General features: G+C 38.2%; 2 protein-coding genes across 2 annotated transcripts; one reads left to right on the top strand and one right to left on the bottom strand.

Annotated features, from left to right (window-relative positions):
* Window positions 1–2785: 2785 nt before the first annotated feature.
* alkal1 (ALK and LTK ligand 1) lies at window positions 2786–12532 on the bottom strand. Its single transcript, XM_068707122.1, has 6 exons — window positions 11936–12532; window positions 11383–11664; window positions 8937–8990; window positions 7091–7174; window positions 5249–5322; window positions 2786–3281 (listed from the first exon to the last, which is right to left on the bottom strand). The coding sequence occupies exons 2-5, from the start codon at window positions 11651–11653 to the stop codon at window positions 5258–5260; spliced, it is 474 nt and encodes a 157-aa protein (XP_068563223.1). The 5' UTR covers window positions 11654–11664; window positions 11936–12532; the 3' UTR covers window positions 2786–3281; window positions 5249–5257.
* Window positions 12533–15681: 3149 nt separating this feature from the next.
* Window positions 15682–22059, top strand: zgc:153738 (uncharacterized protein LOC558115 homolog). Its single transcript, XM_068707121.1, has 19 exons — window positions 15682–15732; window positions 16722–17049; window positions 17210–17329; window positions 17499–17681; window positions 17786–17857; window positions 18175–18380; window positions 18499–18583; window positions 18677–18814; window positions 18964–19039; window positions 19510–19616; window positions 19805–19891; window positions 19978–20039; window positions 20147–20229; window positions 20503–20610; window positions 20699–20898; window positions 21113–21199; window positions 21304–21481; window positions 21566–21804; window positions 21895–22059. The coding sequence occupies exons 1-19, from the start codon at window positions 15722–15724 to the stop codon at window positions 22006–22008; spliced, it is 2484 nt and encodes an 827-aa protein (XP_068563222.1). The 5' UTR covers window positions 15682–15721; the 3' UTR covers window positions 22009–22059.
* The last annotated feature ends 285 nt before the right edge of the window (window positions 22060–22344 follow it).

Raw genomic sequence — 22344 nt, 5'->3', positions numbered from 1 at the left:
GGGGCATGCAGAGTGGGTGGCAGGGAGACCTGTGCCAACACCTCCAGCACATGGGATCAAAGACACTTCAGCTGGCACACAGACAGAGCTGCATTCATTTTCACTTCCCATCAAACCGTCTTGTGCAAATTGGACCAGAGTCCACATAATATGGAAGTGCAATGTTCGGGGGGGGTCAACACATATACAAAACATCTTTGCAACAACAACACAATGAAACATCATAAGCTGCTTTCTTTATTAAATCTGTCAAGTCAATAATATCCATGACATTTCCATTTTGGTGCGATGAAAACGCTAGAAGAGCTCTGACGATTACAATTCATTCATCTTTCAACTGTCAAATTCCTAATGGAAGCTGTATTATCTGAATGTATATCATTGGTGACTCATGTAGGGATTCATGTATTCGAAAAAAGACAAAGGAAAAGCCATGAATTAATCATGAGACATGGAGCAAATCAATGAGCCCGTAACAACAATTTTACAGCTATCAGGACTACTGCAATCACTATAAATAAAGTGGCTTTTTGAATGAGGCTTTGGGGTCTAAGAAATTGGATTAAAGTGTTTACTTTTGCCACAAAATTCTTGTGTGGATGGGGGGAGTTTGATATACGTCATAAGGGAGCCATGTTTAGGTCTTAGGTTATATGCTAGTCATAATCTTCCCTGAATAGTAGAATAGAATATTTTAGTACGTGCCAAAGGGCTAATCAAATTACAAATGTTTGTATGATTGCAAAGTCAATTAAAGCAATGAATCTGGAAAATCCATTTAGTTGGAGAGCTGGTGTCATCTCAGAGCTGGGTTTAGCTTAAAAAGGTCCAAAGTCTGCTGCAAGACTGGTGTTACTGTCAGTCCAAATCTTGCCCTATCCGTTTCAAAGCACAGTTCATTTGGAGGCAACTAGCTCGTAGTTAAAACATTGAGGTCTGTCTTCTCTCTGCTGCTGAGCTTTGGTGCATCCGGGTGCAGTCTGACAGAAAACAAATGGCCCAGCTTTGGTCTCTATTTACTATTTATCGCACCAGCATTTCTCAGCGGTATCAGAAGAGGGATTTGGTGCTTGTGTGTAATTGTGTTAGAGTCCTCCCACATGCTGTCCCCAGTGCATCTTCTGTCTCCTCTCCTAATCTATGCTGTTTGTCTCCAGATAAGTGATATCCTCCTCAGATCCGGTGTCCCTGCCCTGCCCACCTGGAGGGAAAGGGATCCCCAGTGCATCCCTGTGAGGTGCAAGCTGTATTTTTAGCTTCCTAATCCTTTTATAGCTCAAGCAGAAAACACCACCCGCTTCCATTAATTGTCCGAGGTAATCATGATACAATATGCCAGACAGGAAGTACTTGTTTTGCAGGTTTGACAATATTTAAGAATTTGATGGAGATGATCTGTTCTGGTGCTAAAGAGGCTGTGATTTGTGGAAGAAAGGCAGCTGTCTGTTTTATGGCCCTTCAGAGCCAGGCCATCTCATATCAAGCATAAACCCTGCATGGATTGAGATTTGCAGATCTAAATTACAGTTCACAGCCTTTTGAAATGACGGCTTCCTCCGAAGCCTTAATAATCTTACAACAAGCCAAATTTTGTTGAATAACGCACAGTCAAATTTAATAAACTGTTCCTGCTTAGTCTGTAGAGACATTCTGGCGTGAGAACTCTAATCTTTGGTTCAGCGGATGTTTTCTTCAGAGTCTTTCAGCATCCCTGTGTGTGCGTGGCTCGATATTTATTTCACTAAAAACAATCACTAACTATTCCCCAGGGACACGTCTCAACGCAAGATGATACAACATGACAAGAATAATGTTGGATCCTGTTTATTGTGTCAGGACTTTATAGCACTTTGTTACTGTAAGAGTAAACTCCCTGCACAAATGCAGTGATCAAGAAGAGTTACATTAAATAGCAGCTCTGATGCCTTTATCTACCATCAGAAAGCCACAGTGAGGAAATGATAGCTTTGTTTGTTCAAATCTCTTTAAATTACCTTACATATTGTCTGGTGCCACTTTTATTATCTGGAACGAAGACGAGTTGGACATTATGTTCGCCGTATATCAGATTTCAGCCAATTTACTCAAACATGTCACAAGTGGTCTGAGGTCAGTTATACCAGTACACTTCATTCACTGGATTATGTTGATTTGGAAAAGGTTTGCTTGACATATATATGCCTCCCAAACAGGATTTGTCAACAAGAAACTCTTGCCAAAGCAATTTTGAAAAGCCAAAAAGAGCATCTCAAAAAGGAAACTGATTATCCACTTGCATTAAAATATGGTAAATAATGTAATCTCAGAAGAAACCTACAAATGTTTGAAATGCCCTGCCCATGTAAGGAGTTTGTTCAGCTTTTGCTGAGCTTATCCAAAGTACTGTATATTTGCTTCTATTGACCTTGAATTGCTCAACATCCTGTTGAGTCCCATAGTCCAAGATATATGACAGCTTTGGTTAACTGCCCTGACCATTGCAACAGACGCCCAATAGAGGGAATACAGCAACGGAAACATAATTTTAGAGGAGCAGGGACAGAGAAGGCTGCATGAGTAAGGTGCTGAAAAATATAAGAGAAATTGACAAACCAGAATGTGAGGAAAACAAAGTTCGGAATCAAATCCGGTTTTAATCAGTGCTTTTTAAATGACACTGACAGTAGAGTCTGGGATAAATGTTGGGTCGTCATTAAAAGACTGCACACACTTAATCTGAATCCTCTTTATATTTTCCCTTTTTCCCCAATAATAGCAAATTATGCTGTGCTTCAATATTATTTATTGTTCAATGCTGCAGTGCATAATCATCACTGTTGTCATTCCACATGTTCTCATTGTCAGCAATCACTCAAGTGCCAAATAAAATGTAATGAAGACAAAGAAGGAGCATGACAGATCGTTCAGACCAGTTTGAGAATATAATATTAGCATAATAGTGGAAAAGGAATTCATATATGAGAAAAAAAAAGAAGAAAAAAAACATTCCTCTCCATCAGATATGACTTTTATAACCAAAATAATCTGATTTTGAATGATTGTGAAAGTATTATATACATACGCATTCAATAAATAGGTGTATTTAATATTAAATTGATGTTCCATACAGGTACATTAGAATAAAAAGCACATCCATTCAAAAGCCAACAATGTCCATCAGCATTTTCAATACAACAACAAAAATAGAAACGCTATAAACACAACAATGTTCATATGAGTGCTGTGGATTTGAAGGCACTTCCTTGGCAACACATTGATCCCTCTTGTATTTTTTTTGGGACCTGAAATGAAATAAGAAAAACAAATCTTGATCAGAGTTAAACATCTTGATTTTCAGAATGCTTTGAAGCTGCATTTTAGAGGAAAAAAATCTGTCTAGTATTGGCAAAGACACATCTTGACATCTCTTTCTGAGAAAGTTGTGTTGTCAGCTTCTAAAAAGTTATTACTGGTCTGCCATTACTGGCATTTCTCGATGTTATGTCTAAGCTCATTCAGAAATGATCAGGATGACTAAAAAATGAAATAATGAATCCCACTTTCAAAAGCCCCTCGATTGTGATATACATTTGTCAGATTTCTCAGAACAGACAGGATCTTATTATCTGATTCACTTCAGAAACTGAATACCTGAGAATGTGTCAGCCTCTTTATTTTTTTTATAATCACCAGAAGTCCTATACCACGAAGAACTCAAATTAACCTAAATGGACACTTGTGTAGATGAACTCTCTTGCAGCAATCACTCACCAGGTAGACCTAATTGCGTTCACTGAGAGCACATGCTTTTACTCATGGTGGATTTAGGACTAGAATGAACCCATCAGCCCTGCTGTCATGGAAGATCGCCTTAGCAAAAGGGATGACTATGTCCAAAATCACTGCACTGACGATTGTCTTAGTCCTAGCTTTATCCTGAGAATGTCTATTTTTTAGATTTAGTGTGTTTAGTGTTAGCCAAAGAAGCACGTAGCAGTGTTTTTGATTGATACAAAATCCACCCTCATCTGTTCCTGTTCATAGTTCTACTTGTATTACTTTACCCTCAGAGTGTGCATTATACTTTTTATAAAACCTTTGGTTTCCACTGATAAGATATGTGTAATGTTTATAAAAATCAGAGGAAGTGTAATGCGGCAAGGACGAATAAAAAAATACTTTTCATGTCAGTTGACCAAAAGATGGCATGACATTGTCAGTGGCACTAAAATAGTATAATGTAATAACTGTAGTGGAAACCTAATGTCCAGTTGAGAGCAATTTCTCACAATTGTATATTTATCTATATGATACTAATATCTATATCAAATATATAAAGACACTATCAACCATCAAATGCATTGTTTTACCCATGACTATTCATTTTACATCCAAACATTGACAGAATACCCGTTCATTAATCTCAACTGTTTTACAAAGAGCTGGTTGGTTGATAGAAATAGGGCTGAAATGGTTGATTAGTCACTTAGTCAGTCGACATTTACAATTTTAATAATGGATTAAACATTGCAAGTATTTTTTTTGGAGGAGAAACGCTAAACATTCACAGGTTCCAGCTTCTCCAATGAAAAGATTTTCTGCAATTCTCTGTCATTATAAAATGAATATCTTTGGGCTTGAGCTGTTGGTCAGATTAAATAAGACATTTTAAGACTTCTTGGGCTCTGGGAAATTGTGATTGAAATGTTTCACCAATTTTTTTTTTATTTGACAAAAAATAATCAACAGATTAATCCATAATCTAAATAATCTAAAACTAAATAATTAGTTGCAGCCCTAAATAGTTTGCAGATTCAGTAAGAAAACAGTTGACCACCACAATGTTGTCATATAGGATTTTGGAAACGTGTTTTCAGATAAATAAATGCATGAAATCCATTTATTTCTGTGATTTATGTGCAACTTCAGCCAACCATCACTAATGCTGAATAAATGAAGATAAAATACATAACAGGACGCGTTTCAACACAAACAACTGCAAGAAATTCTATATTCTCAAAGCATACAAATGTTGCAGACAGATGCACTTCAGACATGTTTCTGATTACATGAGCATCAGTTTTTAGGTTTCTGATTCTGTGAGCTTCAATTTTCTTCAGAATTCCTCCACATCTCGCTGAGAGAATTTATATAAATATATACACAAAATAGTCTATCTTAATTCACCATGTTACTTTGCCACAGGGGATGTTGGCAAGAAATCAGCGTGAATTGAACCCCACCCAAGAAGAGACACACTTTTACTCACATGCAATATCTACGATTGCATGCAGAGTGGACTCATTGCTAATCGTGTTAGCAATCTTGCACATCTTTTGTAATCTGAAAAAAAAGAAAGTGGGGAGAAAAAAAAAAACATGAATATGTCATCATACCATCTTGTATTTAAAAAGGCCCAAAATATAATTTGCCTTGTCTGGAAAACTCAAAGCAAATGACAAAAGAAATGTTCCATGTTATACAGGTCAGGTATTTTTTTTCTCTCTCTGATGTTTAAAAATAATACAAATATCCCACAGTAAGTGAGAGAAATGTTGGTACCAATGAAAAAGACATATGAGGCAGAACTGACGTCAGAGGTGTTCCTTTAACAGAGCAGCTCTGCATGTAAAGTACACAATCGCTCATGTTTTCTAATATCATCAGCAACATTAGCATGAGAGACAAGCCATACATTCAACAATACTCTGCGTCATCCCAATCCAACAGACAGATGAATGAATCCTAATTGTGTCCCCTAATTGTGTCCACCATGTCTCTGCGTCTAGCTTAAACTGCTGTATAGGACATTTATTCATTGCCTGAAGTCTGACTTGATGCTTACTTAACTGCATCACAGATGCAAAAGGCAGTAAAAGCAGAGGGTCTTCTTTCTGTCAGTCATGAGAATGGAGCATTGTTTGCAATCATTCTCCGATGTCTCTTTAATTCCCAAATGTATACATTCCAGGAAGGATTGCTCCATCAGTTGCAAACTGTGGTTATAGCTCTGGTTGCTTCTATTTTTCCAATCTGGGGTTCAGAACCCTCCATGGAGTCGCAGAGTAAATATAAGTGGTGTATCTAAAGGGGAATATGCTACATTTTTGACTACGCAATCTTTTTTAATTATTTTTTACAAAAACGTGTGGAAAAACAATATCCTAACCTCCATCAGGACTGTGTGGGTGTTTGATTTGATTGACAGTGGTAAACAGCCCAGCAACTGTCATCAGATTTTGATTCACATATTGCTAAATCCTGATATGTGGAAGTATGTGAGATCAACTATTCTCAACTAAGCCCAGCAAACATACAACCAATAAGAAGAACACAAAAAAGTAGAAGCAAAAACTTCCTCCTCAATTGAAAAAATCCAGCGAGGCGTCTGAAAAGTGAAGCCAATGCGGAAGTGCCATAAACTTGCATTCTTTCTAATAGCCAGCAGGGGGGAACTCTTCTGGTTGCAAAAAGAAGTCTGATTGCATAAAAGTCTATGAGAAAATGACCCTCCTTCTCACTTGATTTATTGGCTCAGAAAACACTGTAAACATGAGTTTATGGTCTCAATCGCTAGTTTCAAGTATTCTTTAATACAGCATGATGTTGATTTAGCAAATTATGGTCCCATTTAGAGTAAAATAGACTATAAAGGCTTGGCTACCTAATGATTGACAGGTCACTGCCATGGTCTTATGTTGTCTGGGATTTGTTTTATTTTTAGAACTTTAACCCTTTCAAAGTGAGTTTTCAGTTCATGAAAGTTAATTGTAACATTTTCGGTCGACTAAAAATGTCTTTTTCAATGTTTGGTTGTACTAATCTCCACCCTCTCATGTCCCTTCTGGTTGCAAAAAGTCAAGATGGCGACGGCCAAAATGCCAAAATCAAGTCTTCAAAACGGCAGTCAAACCAATGGGTGACGTCACAGTGATAACTTCAACTTAAAATATACAATCTATGAATCCAACTCTGGCAACAGTTCTTCCTTGCAGTAAAAAACTGGTTGAAAAAATAAAATAAATGTCACAATACGTGATGATGAAGGATGGCACTACAGACATTGAGCACATTATAAAAAGATCAACATGAGAGGAAAAGGCATACATACATGCTGGTCTTGAGCAATCCCTTGTGTTGTGATAAAGTCTATGAAAGTGTGTTCTGCACTCCGACGAGAACTTGACTGGTCCTGCTTAATAGAAAAGGTCTCATCAGGCAAAAACAATCAATATTTCAATTATTATTTCCTCTTCATCAACTTTCTTTACTGTAAAAATATGAGGAAAATAAGCTTCGACAATTTTCCCTGAGGGCACAATTTGCGGACTGACAGTATGGATTTAGAACAAACGGCTCAACATCTTTGACACCAATTGAATTTATAGAATAAATTTACTAATTGTATGGTAAAAAATAGAATTCTGTGGGATCTAATAAAAAGAAAGCTTTTGATACCATATTTAATCAACAAATTGGAAAGGCATGGTATCAGAGAGATTGTGCTGAATTGGGTGAGAAGCTATTAAGAAACAGGCAACAATTTGTAATCATAAGTGAGCAAAAAAACCACATGCATGGATATTACTTGAGTCCCTTAGGGTCATTATTTGGCCCGAAACTGTTCATTTTGTACATAACTGATACATGCAGAGTATCAAAAATACAGAAATTTTGATTTATGTGCGGACAACATTTTGAGAATTTGCTGCAGGTGATCACAATGGAAATAATTAAATTACAACGGTGGTTTGACATAAATTATCATAAAATTTCAACAAACCCATGTTTACACTGTTTGGAAATTGTAGGATAAATATTAGGATACACGTTATGATAGCAATGTTAACATAGAAAGGGTATTTGAAAATGAATTTCTGGGCGTGATATTAGACCAAAAAATCTGCTGGAAACCTCATAAGATATGCAAAGTACCAGCAAAGTTGGAACATTGCAGTTTTGGGAAAAACAAGGCACGCTCTGGATCATAAAGCGTTACACTCTGTATTGTTCACTTGTATTACCGTATCTGTGTGGAGGTTTGGGGTAATGCATACAAAAGTACATTGCATTCATTATGCATATTAAGTAAGAGCCATGAGGATAGCAAACGACGTAAAACACATCAACACGCTGCATTTAAAGTCACATGCTTTTTGAATTTAGGACAAAATATGTACAAAGCAAGAAATATTGTAGTTTATTATAATTGTTTATAATAGCATTACAAACTCATTCATTGCCTTTAACTTACTTACAATAGCATTGTTAAACATTAAGCTTTTGTATTGTTTTACAAAGAATACATATCTTATTATGCATTTTATAAGCAGTTAACTACGCACTCAAAAACACTTAACTATAACTAACACTTCTATAGTCTTAACACAAAACAATGTTAATCAGCATCCTATAAGGACATATAAGGGTCTTTCTACTTATCAACTAATGTTATTACAAGTACCTTCGTATAGAGCGAAAGGGAACAGTGCAATACCACAGACATAGTTAGGGGGTCAGGGTTCAGCTGGAGTTGGTGAACAGAGGACTCAAGTCTTCAATTATAAATCACTTCTGAGAGTTTCTACACCAACATTTAAACTTCCAGATTTTCACACCAATAAGAAAGTCTCTCACAGGTCCTGAGACAAATAATCAGCTTAACCTTGCACTGCCTTCAACTTAACTCTGTCGGCTTTAGACCATGTGCCGTTTCTCTGCATTGCTGCCCTACAGCTAAGCCAGGCAACGCTCTTCTAACCCACAGGAGTGCCAGTGTTCATGAAGCTTCCGAGACTTAAGCATACTGTAGGTTGGCTTTCAGGAATGATTTTCTCAAATGGGTGAAACTAAGAAATTCTTCAGCCAAAGGTCACATAGGGAACGTAATGCTCCAAAACATATCTGGAAAGGAAACTTTGCACTCATGATGTTTTCTTTGATGGTGATTTTCTTACCTGTGAAATGCTGAATGAATTTGCCTTTCATGTTTACATCTCTAGGAACGATTTCTGGAGAAGAAAAATCACTGTTAGCTTGTCAATAAAAAGTAATTTTACAACAACAGAGATTGACAAAGGTTACACAGTAGTCACAATAAATATGACCGTCATTGTCAAAGTCGTCATCCTTCTCCTGCATACATTATTGAAATGCAGGGAATCTATTAATATCACCCTTTTAAGGTCAATGTGTGGCTGCACTATTATTATTCATGATTAATGTGCTTGATGATTTGAGGCATTAACATTCTAATTTCTAACTACAGCAAACTGAACAAACATTGATTGTGAATTATGTTCATCAGAAGAATTATTTATGTGATGTACATTATTCTCTATGGAGATCTGTATTGTTAAAGGGGGCATTTCATACAGTCTAGATGGGGTTATGGCATCAAGTCCTTTCTACTCAATGTCCATGCAGGCAACACATGGGAGGTATCTGATAACACACTGGCAACTCTAACAGGCTAAACAGATTATTGTATGGAAGTTTAATTCTCATCAGATTAAGTCCATGCAAGTAGTTACCGGGCTAACATTACATTAGCCCCCAGACCCCGAAACATAGAATGCTGTTACTGCAGGAGGATGAAAGATAACAATTTAGCCAATTTGAAAACCAGCAGAGGAAGTCATTTTCAAACCACCCTACCCAGACTAATCAAACACAACTATGTATTTTAATATTCTACAAAGAGTTATGGACATGTAAGACAGACTGTGACCATCAAGCCAAAACCCAAATGTGAAGAGTGAAAATGGCAGCCTGGATTAAATACAGCCAGCATGGTTTATACTGCACCAGTGTACTGTATTACCAAGGCAATAATAACTGCATGTCAACAAAAATAAAACAAAAGTCGACAGCTGCCAGTCTAAAGCTTATTTCTCGTTCCATACATATGAAATTAGAAACTGTAACAGAAAAAACTGTTGTAAAATAAACACCTTTCCTTAAGTTATGTCTTTCTGCAACATGTTGTCACTCCATGGCTTCTGAGTAACATCCAAAGACAATACTGTACACACCCACATCAGTGGGTTTACAGATGTTTCTCCTTCCTCCTCATTGTGTTCAAAACATCTATCCTTGCGTGACCATGGATCTTTTGGTAGTGTCACACGCACCATTTGCTAATATGCTGCTTTTAATAACCTCAAAGATAAATTCCATCCAGTCAGTGGTCTGAGAAAGATACTTTTCCAATTGCATAAGCTGGGGCTGACACTTTGAGCTTTACGATGCCTGTGCAACTAAAACATTATCTAACCGACAGTGATCAAAAAATAATCTAATATTGCAGAAAAACAACACTATATGTTCACTCTGCTCTTAATAGACTCCCATTGTACATACCACTGAAAAACAATCCCACACCAAAACCTCAGGCAGCTTTGTCTGTGATCTCAGATAATTGAAGAGGTATGTATCAAAGATTTACGGCTTAATTCCAGTCTGAACATAATGCTTTATTTAACCAATAACGGCAAAGATGCACTAAACTCATTCTCCCTCGTCAGAGACCTCTGATATGGGTCAACAACCATTCATGTGAGGACAAATGAACAAGGATCAATTTGAATGAGAATCATTTTTAAGGTCTATTTGTTAAGGTAATATTTGGAGCTAAAAATCTGTAACCTGGACAGGACTGTTCTTAAACCTCCTCGTATGGACTTATTCCGTAACTACATTCAAAAAGGAGGGAGTGACTTTGATACAATGCAGTAAACTACATGAATGTGACTCAACGACAGCCAGTCCCATCTCTGCTCTGCCGGATGCGTCTCACGGAGATGATCTCAATTGGAGATGCTTTCTGAGACGTCACAGCGCGTTTGTGTGCATGCAGGGTGGTCATCATTCATGTTTAAGATTCCACAATGAATCACACTGAATGAATCATTCACAAGTTTGGCACATCGATGCTCCTCCTCCATGAGTTCCTAGTACCTATCATGTCTCCGTTCATCTATCACAGTTTGAATGATGGAGCGATATGTCAAAGACATGGGGTGAAAAGGTATCGCTTAGAAATAAGAACACCATGGATGATAAATATAACATAGCTTCTTAAATAAAGTCTATGGATATAGCCCCTTTTCCCTACACATATGAAGGGATGCAATAAATAAACACACACACACACACACACACGCACCTTTAAATTGAATTGGACATTTGGGGACAGAGAGATCTGGACGCTGTACCCTTTCTTTTAAACATATTCTTGCCAAATACCATTTCCATACGTCTTGAATTAATATGCATACACCAAGTTCCATAATCTTCCTAAATTAGGTGTACAACACAGATCAGACTAATGACAGCTGTCTCCAACAGTAAAATGGGGATTATGCTTTCATCGGGACCTAAAAATAAATCTTATCAGCTTACCTATGAGTCTACTGTTATCCAGCCTAGGAACATAGAAAGGCTTTTCACGGGAGGAGAACTTCATGTCTTGGGCGGAAGTGAAGAGTCCACTGCTACAGCGCCTGGAGATGTGTTTGTCCCGTTGCTGGCTGTCTCTGATAACCTGTAAGATTAGATCCAACAGGGTCCTTCTTTCTTTCTGCTTGACGTCCTTGCTGTCCATACACTGGCCCGAGGTGATGAGCAGAAAGAAGATTGTCAACAGAATGTGCCATTTCCTCTCCACCTGCATGACTTCACTGTCTGAGAACATAAGCAAATAAGTTTGTTTTTTATACACATGCTATTAAGACTATTTAATTCGAACTAAAAAGATAGCTGTTCACTTTGCTTCATGCTGAACCCCAATTGCTTGACATTCACAGAATTACTCTAAAAAGAAATCCGTCAGAGGTAACATACATAACCTCTAAAAGTGGAACAAATCACCAGAATGCACTTCACGCAGCAGTCGCATTTCGTCTAGTGTAATACATGCGTAAAACAAATATAGTCAATCTAACTTTGGACTTACTTTAGGAGTTAAAATATGCGTATGTCCTGGGGAGTGGACAAAGTTGTCTTCCAGGCGTTGTGGTCCGGACAGGAGGAGAGAGTGCAGCCGGTAGATTGTGCTCACCACCGTCTTTCTTGAAATAATGCGTCCCTATTTATACGAGGAGCCACCTTCTTGAAGGTAATACAATCGATTTCGTGTGGGTGGTTAAGCAATGTTGACATCTTTGGTGCAATTTCTTCCAGCGGCATCCGCTCACTTTGCCACGCGCCCCTCCTTTACGCACCAACACATCACTAGTTGTAGTTTAACCGGACAATTCAGCTAAAAAAAACGAAAACCTATCCTTTACAAGCAAAATAATGGTTAAACGTTTTAAAAAAAGAGCCTCACTGAAATTTCCAGTGAAAAAAAAAATAAAAATCGATAAAGAACGTGGCGCGGCGGCGCGCAGGAAATAAGTTTTCCAAATGGACCAACTTGTTGGACGTTGGATGCGGAGAAGAGAAGAATCTGTGGGCCTTTAAGCTTCTAGTTGACCTGTCAGCGTGTCGATGTTTTTGCTCAACGATGTCCGAGTCTTGTGACCGTCTAAGCACTGCAGAGAATGCGCCTCCAGGAGCAGCCATCCGGCCGTTTTCCCATCCTTACTGAACAGAAAACTGTAATTGTGATAGAGCTTTTAAAAAGCATGAGATTTCAGGGTACATTTAAAAATGCATTTGAAGGGAGTTCAAAAAAAGTTAGTGGACTTCTGATTCAGCTGTCTTAATTAAAACCCCAAATTACAATTACAATCAAACAAGTTCAATGTACCAAAAAAATAATACTGATAAATAATGACATTATCATGAAAGCTTGAAGTCTGCAAATTGGTTCATATCTTTATCTGTGATTTACAGTCGGAATGTATTAGGCTAAAGCTCCCTTTATTTCTGCTGAGATGTATTTTTGCACTGGCAGCTGGACTTTGCATGCATCCTATTATACCGAGTGGCTTTGGACAGAAAAACTCTTTACTGAGAGTCTTTTTACGTGTCTGTAAATCCCAAAGGAAGGACGTCACCTAGTGGTGTCTCACTGGTTCAAAGAAGCCGTTGGCCTAATATTACCAAGTGTGCAAATTTCCTCGCGCATTAGTGATTTCTATTGATATGGTAAGTGAAAATATCCAAATCTTAAATTATCAGAACTATTTCTTCAGTAAAGCATACATGTAAAAGTTTCCCCATGTACCTCCAATCCATTCTTGTAATTCCTCTTTCGATGCATTTTGAAAAACATCAAAGGCGTCATTCCTCAAATCTCATGAGGATCAAGAGAAAACCAGAGTTTGACTCATACATTTAGATATTGGGCAAGGAGTGCCTTTGAAAACCAAATAGTCGTAAATCAGCTGGCAGATGACTCAACTTGTTGAGCAGATTCCAAAGGCTATTCCAATTATTGAGATTTACTTTCCAGCGCATCAGTTTCACTACTAGAGTTGAACAAGTGTGAATTGTTCGCTATACATGACTGCCATCACGTGGCAGCATATGGAATCCCCATTACAACGATGGTGCATATTACAAAAGGATACAATATTACATTTTTTTTAATATATATGAAACAAAATGGAATGAATGCAAATAGGTTAGAAGATGATTGGATAGAGCTCTCTCTCTCTCTCTCTCTCTCTCTCTCTCTCTCTCTCTCTCTCTCTCTCTCTCTCTCTCTCTCTCTCTGGTCGCATTTATATGACAAAGATAGACTCTCAAGGTTCCTTATCCAGTTTACTCTCTTTTCATATCTTACAAAAACCACAAAGATAAATTTAGGCTACATTTGAAAAGTTAATCCCATTATTTAAAGAAAACAACCTGGTTAAAGAGTGTGTGTGGCCTACAGGCTATTGACTTTGAGTGTAGCTAAATTAATTTGTAACTAACGGTTATAATCTGCCCTGCTCCTCGGTCTTGTTTTTCCTCTTCTGCATGTCTTTCATTTGTGTTTTGCGTTTTATATTATTACTCACCTCTCCTCTCGTTTCCGATCACTTCACTTCCTGTCTGTGATTTCCCGCCAGTTTTGATCACCTTTATTAGTTTTCCCCTGTTCGCCATTAGCCCTGCCTGACCTGCAGTCACCTGACCTCCCAGTCACCCATGTTCACTCCCCCAATCAGTCCGTCTCCACAAATACCTGCCTCGTTCCTTCGTTTTTTGCCGGGTTTTCTTCATCTTCTGTTTGGAGTTCTGTTACCTGTTTGCCCGTAACCTTGCCTGCTGTTTCCTGCCTGTCGTTCAGCAGGAAAGGACCCACACGCAGATAAATGATGAGGCTGCAGAAGGAACAATGCAATGATTTATTGGAGGTGGCTTATAGGATTTGAGTCCAAACGACAGGCAGGAAACTGAAGGCAAGGTCATCAGCAAAACCAGGCAGGTCTTTGTAGAGACAGACTAAATGGGGAGCGAGAACAGGTGAGCAGGAGGTCAGGTGACTGCAGGGCTAAAGAGGAGCAGACGATCCTAACTGGCTGGAAAACACAAAAAGGCAGGAAGTGAAGTGATCTGAAACGAGAGGAGAGGAACAAAATAATAAAACACAAAACATGAATAAAAGACATGAAACTGAGGGGAAACATGACCAGGAGCAGTGAAGACGATGACAACATCAACAGCTATGTTGTGTTATAAAGAAATTAAAACAAAAGATTGGTGGTTTTTGTTTACATTTACATCACAACTTTTTTGTTCAAAAAATACCTGTAGAATTTTCCTCATTTCATTCCAAATTATTGTTGTATTGAAAACTATTGTACAAACGCAATTTCTCACCGCACAATGTTCCCATCTGGAACTGCAGAACTGCATTGGAAATAGGTCTTTGTTTTTCAGTGACTTTATAGATATTAATGGTGTTTTCACCCATTTATTAGATGAATCTGGCAACATTTTACCTTTCTAGAAATTCTGTAAACCATGAAACTGAATCTCCAGTGCAATAGTAAACAATGTGATTAAAAACAATTTAAAAATGCACTCTTGTTGCCCTCATCCTCTTTCACTGATGCCTGACATGATTTCTCAAGTAACAGTTTGCCAAACAAAAAGATCCAGAATACAAATGTTTCATATCCTTTGCAATTTAGCAGGAACTCAGCTTCTCATACATTGTTTCCGCCTACTTTAAAGAAAAAGTACATTAAATTCTTCAACTTATACAAAAACAAAAGAGCTTCACTTCAAAGTTACTGATATATGTCCTTCAAGAGAACTCCTGAGACTAAGGTTCAACGTTGATCCCAATAGCTGTATATTCTTTCATGAAGAAACCACAGATCACTTTTTTATAATAATAATAATATATTTATATTACATATTTACCACATTTTGGTAAATATATAGGATATGATTAAAGGGTGCTTGTCGAAGGCTAGAGTTTTATAGGTATGGAGGGTGAAACATGGAGGATAAAATATAGGTTGATGTGGTATGGGTGGTATATTTTTTAGTTTGTATTTCTTTTAATTTCATTATAATTATTTTGTTAGTTTGGTTTTGTTTTGGGGGAAACATTGAACGTCTATTGGCTGATCCACACTCCGGAGCAGAAGGTGGCGGTAATGCACCAATAAGCTAGATGCCAACCGCCGTAAAACCAGCAATAGAAACAGAAGAAGAAGAAGAAGACGGTTACTATGGAGACGGGCCAAGCACTACGTTAACTTGTGGAAGCTGATCTCATCTTTGATGCACTGTAGTTGGTTTTAGCTTCACACTCTGTAAGTTGTGCGGTTATTTTATAAGAAACAGAGACATGTCTCAAAGGTAAGCTTCGTTATTGTACCGTTAGTCTCGGCGGCCACGTAGTTTAACTTTAGCTTGTTAAATTAGACTCAAGATAATGTCCACTAGGTGGTTTCTTGCAAACAACTCTAGCAATATTTAGTTAAGCAAAGTTGCACTGTTATGCATGTGTGTAAAACGTAAAAATATAATGCATTTCATATTAGTTATGATGCTAGTAACAGTAAGATAAGGGAGATAAAATAATCCTTAATAATTAGTCCCGCAGTGGGGAAATGTACAGGATGACAGCAGCATAGTGGATAGTATAGTACCTATACAAGAGACAGTAACAAACAAGATCAAAAACAAGTATTATAAATAAGTAAATAAGTAATAAAACAGTAAAGAATATTAAATAAGTAAAAAATGCACAGTAACTAAAATAGTTTCAGAATAGTTGTAGTTTTGCACAGTAGTCTTACAATAGTCTTGTGACGTAAGGTAGCATTTTGAAAACAATGTGTACAAGTTATGACACTGCAATCTGGAAATATTAAAGTAGCTTAACTTAAGTTAAGCATACAACAACACGACAGGAAGTAATGCAGGTAAATAATAAAACAAGTAAGGTACCAGTATTTAAAGTATGTAGCAGCAGAGAAGCAACAATAATGATGACACAAAAGAGACTCCTGCTGGCTAAATGTTTGTGTCCGTTTTATTGACTATTGAGCAGTCTGGGCATTGTTCGCTGGCCTTGTTATCCTTTACATTCCGAGCTGTGTTACCCCAGCATTTGTAATGTATGACCTTTTATGACACTAATACCACAAAAGACACACAAAGGTACAATCTAACCAAACATATCTTCCATCTTGGCTTCTTTTTCCTCCTTGTGTTTTTTTTTTCTTCTATGAATATGGTATGGCCTGCATTGATTATGACGCATTTCTTTTTGACCACCACTCACCTACCTTTGATAACCGTTCTCCCAGCCTCAGCTCATCACATTCTTTACACTATTCCAGGACATACAACCAGCTGTGGGCAGATGCTCAGTTAGAGTTGAGCCGTCTGCTCAATGAGGAACTACCTGCTGAGCCCCGCCGCCCAGAAAAGGACCGGGTAGTGTTCTTCCAGCGTCTGGCCATGCTTTATGTGCGCTACATCCAAATCTTCAGACAGCTTGAGGAGCTCTATGACCAAGTGGTCCACCCTCAAAAGAGAAGAGTTATTCGGGCAATTCTTGAAGGTGTGATGGGGAGGGTGTTAGAGCTGAAGAATGAAATGGTGGAAAAAGAGTTTTCAGAGTACCACTACATGGATGACGTCCTTCACGATTTTAAGCTTACACCTGTGAGTTCCTTTTATTTTTTCAGGCCAAGTTTAATGAAATTGGATTGCTAAAATCACCTGAGAAAAATTATATTGACTTATTCACAGCTGGCATTGACTTTAGATGACCCCTCAATAAAGATATTACTCAACAGCTATTCTTTTTTTGTTGTCACTCCAGGCAGACCTTGAGATCCCTATCCCTCGCTATTTCATCAGCGATCGCAGCAAAGAGCTACAAGAACGAAAGACGATGCTGACAGAAATCCTTAAAATGGTGGAGGTTACTGAAAGCCCAGAAGTGAGCCACACACGTCTGTTCTTGATATTCTTTTGTTCATTTTATTTTGTTACATACAAGAAAAAGACGTATAGGCATACACAAACACTAAACTTTGAATTCAATAATTGTTATATTTAATTAATAAACGACAAGCAGAACATTTTTTTCAATTATTATGTTCCAACAGCCTCTAACGACCAAGGACATGAGTCAAGAGGAGGCCATTAAGGTCATTCAAGTGGCGGAGAGGGCCCGTCAAGGACGCCTGAGGGCCAAGTTGAATCAAGAAAGCAGAAACATGAACAGGATGTACAGCACCAAGGACCCTGGAGCAGCTGCCATTGAGTTGGCCACAGTCTGCATTCAGAAGGTCCTCTGTTACCAACACAATCCTATACTCACTTCTTTCTCTGCCTCTGTCTTTGGCTTGTGTCATCTTTCATGCTGAAAGATTTGTTTGAATGTGAATTGCAGGTGTGGAGGGGCTACATACAGAGGAAGAGGGTCAAGATTGCTCGGGAAGAAGAAATGATCTTTCTGGGAATGGTGGGTGAAATGGGCCAGTACTTCTAATGAATCCAATCTAAAAGCTGAATGATATGTATAATTTAAGACATTTTGTGTTCCTTTGTCTGGCTTAACAGTAAGTTAAACCTGCCATTTTTCCAACATGTTTTTCTGTCAAAAAAGGAGCAACTATATCATGGAAACTGTAAATAATAGCTGTATTCCACTTTAGTATGACATAATATAGCACTTTGCTCTCGGAATTTTTCCCTCATACCTTAAACTTTCTTGTCCTTGATTATAATTTCCTTTTGTTTTTAATATATAAAGTATGTTTGGTCCATTTAATGTTATAGGTCATGGATCCAAAATACCAGGTGCCATGCCCTGCAGTAATCACTGCCCAGGCTAATGAAGCTTGCACACGGATTAAGCGGGAGGACCACAACGCAGATTATCAGAAGTCTGTAGTGGCTGTCACAAACCAACTACAAGAGGTAGAGGGTCTTGACATGAGCAAGTCCATGAAAGACCAAATCCGACAGTGGTTCATTGAATGCCGGTGAGGTTTCACAGAGGGACTTGTTGTGATTTTTGTTATTTGAGAGCATTTCCACATTGAATAAATCAAATAGCTGCATTCTCACTGTCTTCCTCTTCTGTTTGAATGTTTTAAATAGTGATGCAACAGGATCGTTTCCAGACTACCCAGATGAAGAGGACGGAGGCTCAGCCCTCCTTTTCACTGAAAAGACCCCTACGCAGGTCAAACACACCGTCAAAAGAAGGATTTATTGCATATTTTTACTGTAGTTTGCAGAAGGATAATTATTTTTGGTGCGCATATATTGTTTTCAGTTATTGGAAGAAATTGCTGCAAAGGAAGAGGAGGACGCCAACAACAAACCAAAAGCAAAGGACGAAAAGAAGGAAAAGGGGAAAAAGGAGGAGAAGAAGGAAAAGGGGAAAAAGGACAAGAGGAAGGAAAATGAGGAAGTAAGTTGTATTAAATATTTTTTTATTGGTTGATTCAGAAATTCTGGTGATAAGAGGAATTTATCTTATTCAAACCAATCCTCGTCAGCTTTTTCACAAAAAATTGTTGCAAATTCAGTGATGCAATGTAACTTTATTCTGAACCTCAGGAAGAAGAAGCAGGATTAAAGATGCTACCTTCAGCTTTTCTGTCAGACTTGGAAGTCGAAAGTAAAACCTTTGCAGGTATGTTCACATTAAAAAAGGTCAAAATAATATATTAGTCTTATTATTAAAGTGTGGCCCCTCAACTGAATAAAAGTAAACACTTGTAACATCTTCACATGCTAAAAATAGCATTCCAAATCCAGTTCAAAAATAGTTTTAGAGTATGTTGTTTAGATGGTAAACTACAAAATGGGAATGCAAGGTTTTCTTGTATTTTGGCTATCACCACCTCTCAGTGTAAAGTATCTGGGGCGGCTCCTCCTGTCAGTATGTCCAAGTGTCCTTAAACAAGACACTGAACCCAAAGTTGCTCCCGTTGCAGCTCCGCCACCATCTCTGTAAGAATGTGTGCATGTATGGGTGAATAAGAGGCAAATTGCAGAGCACTTTGTCCGGTAAGGTATAAAGAAGCGGTATAAATGCAGTATGTAGTAATGTACTAGTTATTCATTCACAGAAAGCCTGAACTGAATGTTTGTCATCTTTAGATTTTTGGAAAACCCGCAATGAATCCAGAAACTTCCACCAAAGGCACGAGGTGGAGCTGATAAAGGAAGAAAAGAGGAAAGTCATTGAGGCAGAGATTCGAGTACAGGTAATGCTGACTACAGGAAATACAACAATTTAAATTGTTAACATGTTTTAGGAATTTAACAACCAAACTAACAGGAAACCAATGCTGTTGTTTTAACCATTCAGTGTCCATGTCACTGGTGTTTAATACTGATAACAGCACCACATGTAGTTGATGTAGTGCTTCTTGGTCTGTTCTGCTTTTATCAGGTAGATGAGCAGATGAGACAAGAGTTGGCTGAACTGAAGCTAGCTGTGGATAAAGACAAGGGCGGTAAAACCAAAGGAAATGCCAAGGTAACGAGTGAGAGAGAAATGTCCGGGAGGTTTGGTCATATGGTTTAGTTGAGATGTGTCCTGATGATATTTATTTTTCTCCACAGAAAAAGAAAGGATCTAAGAGTGGGAAGAAGAAAAAAAAGGAGAAAGATTTGACAGCTGATAGGTGAGGTCACACAGAGGATTGTTTTCATTATAGAATTGATTTGTATGAAGTTAATAAATCAGTAAATATAATTGCTGGAGATTACATCATTTATTCACATCTGCTAGGACTCTTGAGTCTCTGTGTCAGGAGCTGGTGGAACAGGGCTTGTTGAAACAAGCAAATAATGTTCGGCTGCAGGATTACTTGGGTAAGATTTTGTATATTGTTTGTATAAACTGGTGTGCCATCTTTTTTTTGCCATTTCTCTTTTTGTCCAATCATAACTGTATAGTAATGATGTGCTGCCCTCTTCTGGTTTGTGGTTGCCAAAACACTATGTTTACAATGAACAATTTCTAACTGGCACAATAATCTTTGCAGTAAGGAAATATATTTTAAAGTCCTTTCTTGCAGTTTTCCCAATGCTTCACCGTGCTGATTAATAACTATTGGACTAATAGTTGTTCCGTCTTCTTGCTAGGCGACTATAACTACCTTGGGACCACGCTGAGGCAAAACGACATTGAGCCCATGCCGTCATTGTCGGACGTGCGGCAGGTCTTATCTCTATATGCAATTTTACCATTAGGTGTGAAAGTTATTTTTATTGATATTTTAAATAAATATAGCTGAAAGTATTTGTTTCTGGATTGAATAGAAGATGTGCATTGTTGCAGGCTCTCAGGTGGTACACGAGAAGGCAACTCTGATAAAGGCCATCCTACTGGCAGGGCCTGCAGGTGTAGGCAAGAAGATGTTGGTCCATGCAATCTGCCAAGAGACAGGTGCCAACCTGTTTGATCTGTCTCCTCTGAACACGGCAGGAAAGTACCCAGGCAAGAGTGGCCTCGCCATGATGCTCCACATGGTGTTTAAGGTAAAACAGTGGTATTTGCAGTAACAGACTCAAGTGCCATTGCCATTTAAGTTCATAATGGTGGCGGTTAAGTTCTTTTAATGACTCCCGTTAAAGTCATAATTCTCACCTACAAAATTGAAGCATAAACGTAACCGAGCCTATGCATGCAACACTTAATCTCATTAGGGAATTTATGACTAAACTACAGTTTTTCATGATCACCTTCGCATAGGTTGCAAGATTACTTCAACCTTCAGTGATATGGATTGAAGACGCTGAAAAAATGTTCTACAAGAAAGTTCCCAAGGAAGAAAAAGAGGTATTTCTGGGCGGAAGACAAGCTGAACAGCATTATCATGTTGTTTAAATGTATCAGTTTTTGATTTGCATGGTAATTGAACCACTTTTTTTGTGTTTGCACAGTTAGATCCCAAACGCTTGAAGAAAGACTTGCCTAAGTCTCTCAAGTTGATCAAAGGGGAGGATCGTGTTCTGATAGTAGGAACAACTAAAGACCCACTAAGTGCTGACATCAAGGCACTGTGTAAAATGTACAGCAAAATCCTCCTCATCCCAAGACCTGCCTACGCCTCAAGATACAGTAAGAATAGACACCGTGGAGAACAATTTTAGTTAGTTTTGGTTGTTGGTATGAAAAATGACCGTTGACTCTGTTTACCTTCAGTCTTGTGGAAGCAACTGATCAGAAAGCAGGGAGGTGATGTAACCAGAGCGCTGGACCTCAGCTCTCTCACGAAGATTTCTGATGGCTACACACCAGGTCACATGGTCCGGGTGATCCGGAGCATTGTCACCAAGCAGCGCATCCTACAGCAGGCAAACAGACCACTGACTGCTGCTGAGTTCATTCCTCCATTAGCGAAGATTGACCCTGTGTTCCAGACAGAAGAAGACGCCCTTAAAGTACAGTAGATATATCATATTTTGTTTCATTGCATTTATATGATTGTAACTGCTTTGTTGCATATTCATTTTGTTTTTGTGTATCACCAGAACTGGTATGCAAAGACCCCCCTGGGAAAGAAGAGGACTAAAGCTGCAACAGGAAAGGAAGACGAACAGGCACCAGTTAAAAGCAAAGATGCAAAGAAGAAAGCGAAAAAATAAGTTTGTCATCATATTTTTTATCACAAGTGAATGTAGTTATGCATTTATTGAAGCTTGTATGTGAATTGACATCTGATGGCTGTTCGATTTACTCCCTACAAGATAAAACAAATTAAAAACAGTCCATTTGTGTTTGTTGTGTGTTTTCAATACTGCCGTTGGAGGATGCAACAGAAATGGTGAGTGATGAAATGCTTACACTAGTGTCTGGTGTTAGAAATACAATGGTGAAATCTTCTTGGACCTGTTACTTGGTTGAAGAAGACAAAATGCCACAGCTTCCATACTTCACATAGGACTTTGTGCCGTCTATAAGGGACAGCGCTAACTCGTGAC

This window comes from Cebidichthys violaceus, unplaced genomic scaffold (assembly GCF_023349555.1).
Source record: "Cebidichthys violaceus isolate CVI_PGR_0920_01 unplaced genomic scaffold, fCebVio1.0.p SCAF_13, whole genome shotgun sequence".
NCBI classification, from domain to species: Eukaryota; Metazoa; Chordata; class Actinopteri; order Perciformes; family Stichaeidae; genus Cebidichthys; species Cebidichthys violaceus.
This window is presented reverse-complemented; position numbering and strand designations above follow the sequence as displayed.

Bases quoted from the DNA above. Each gene is read 5' to 3' on its own strand.
- alkal1 (XM_068707122.1), bottom strand. From the start codon at position 11,653: ATGCAGGTGGAGAGGAAATGGCACATTCTGTTGACAATCTTCTTTCTG. The intron at 8,991-11,382 runs GTAAGCTGATAA...TTTCTTCTCCAG, and splicing joins GGATAACAGTAGACTCATAG to AAATCGTTCCTAGAGATGTA. The intron at 7,175-8,936 runs GTAAGAAAATCA...TTTTCTATTAAG, and splicing joins ATTCATTCAGCATTTCACAG to CAGGACCAGTCAAGTTCTCG.
- zgc:153738 (XM_068707121.1), top strand. The intron at 17,050-17,209 runs GTGAGTTCCTTT...TTGTCACTCCAG, and splicing joins ACGATTTTAAGCTTACACCT to GCAGACCTTGAGATCCCTAT. The intron at 17,682-17,785 runs GTCCTCTGTTAC...TGTGAATTGCAG, and splicing joins CCACAGTCTGCATTCAGAAG to GTGTGGAGGGGCTACATACA.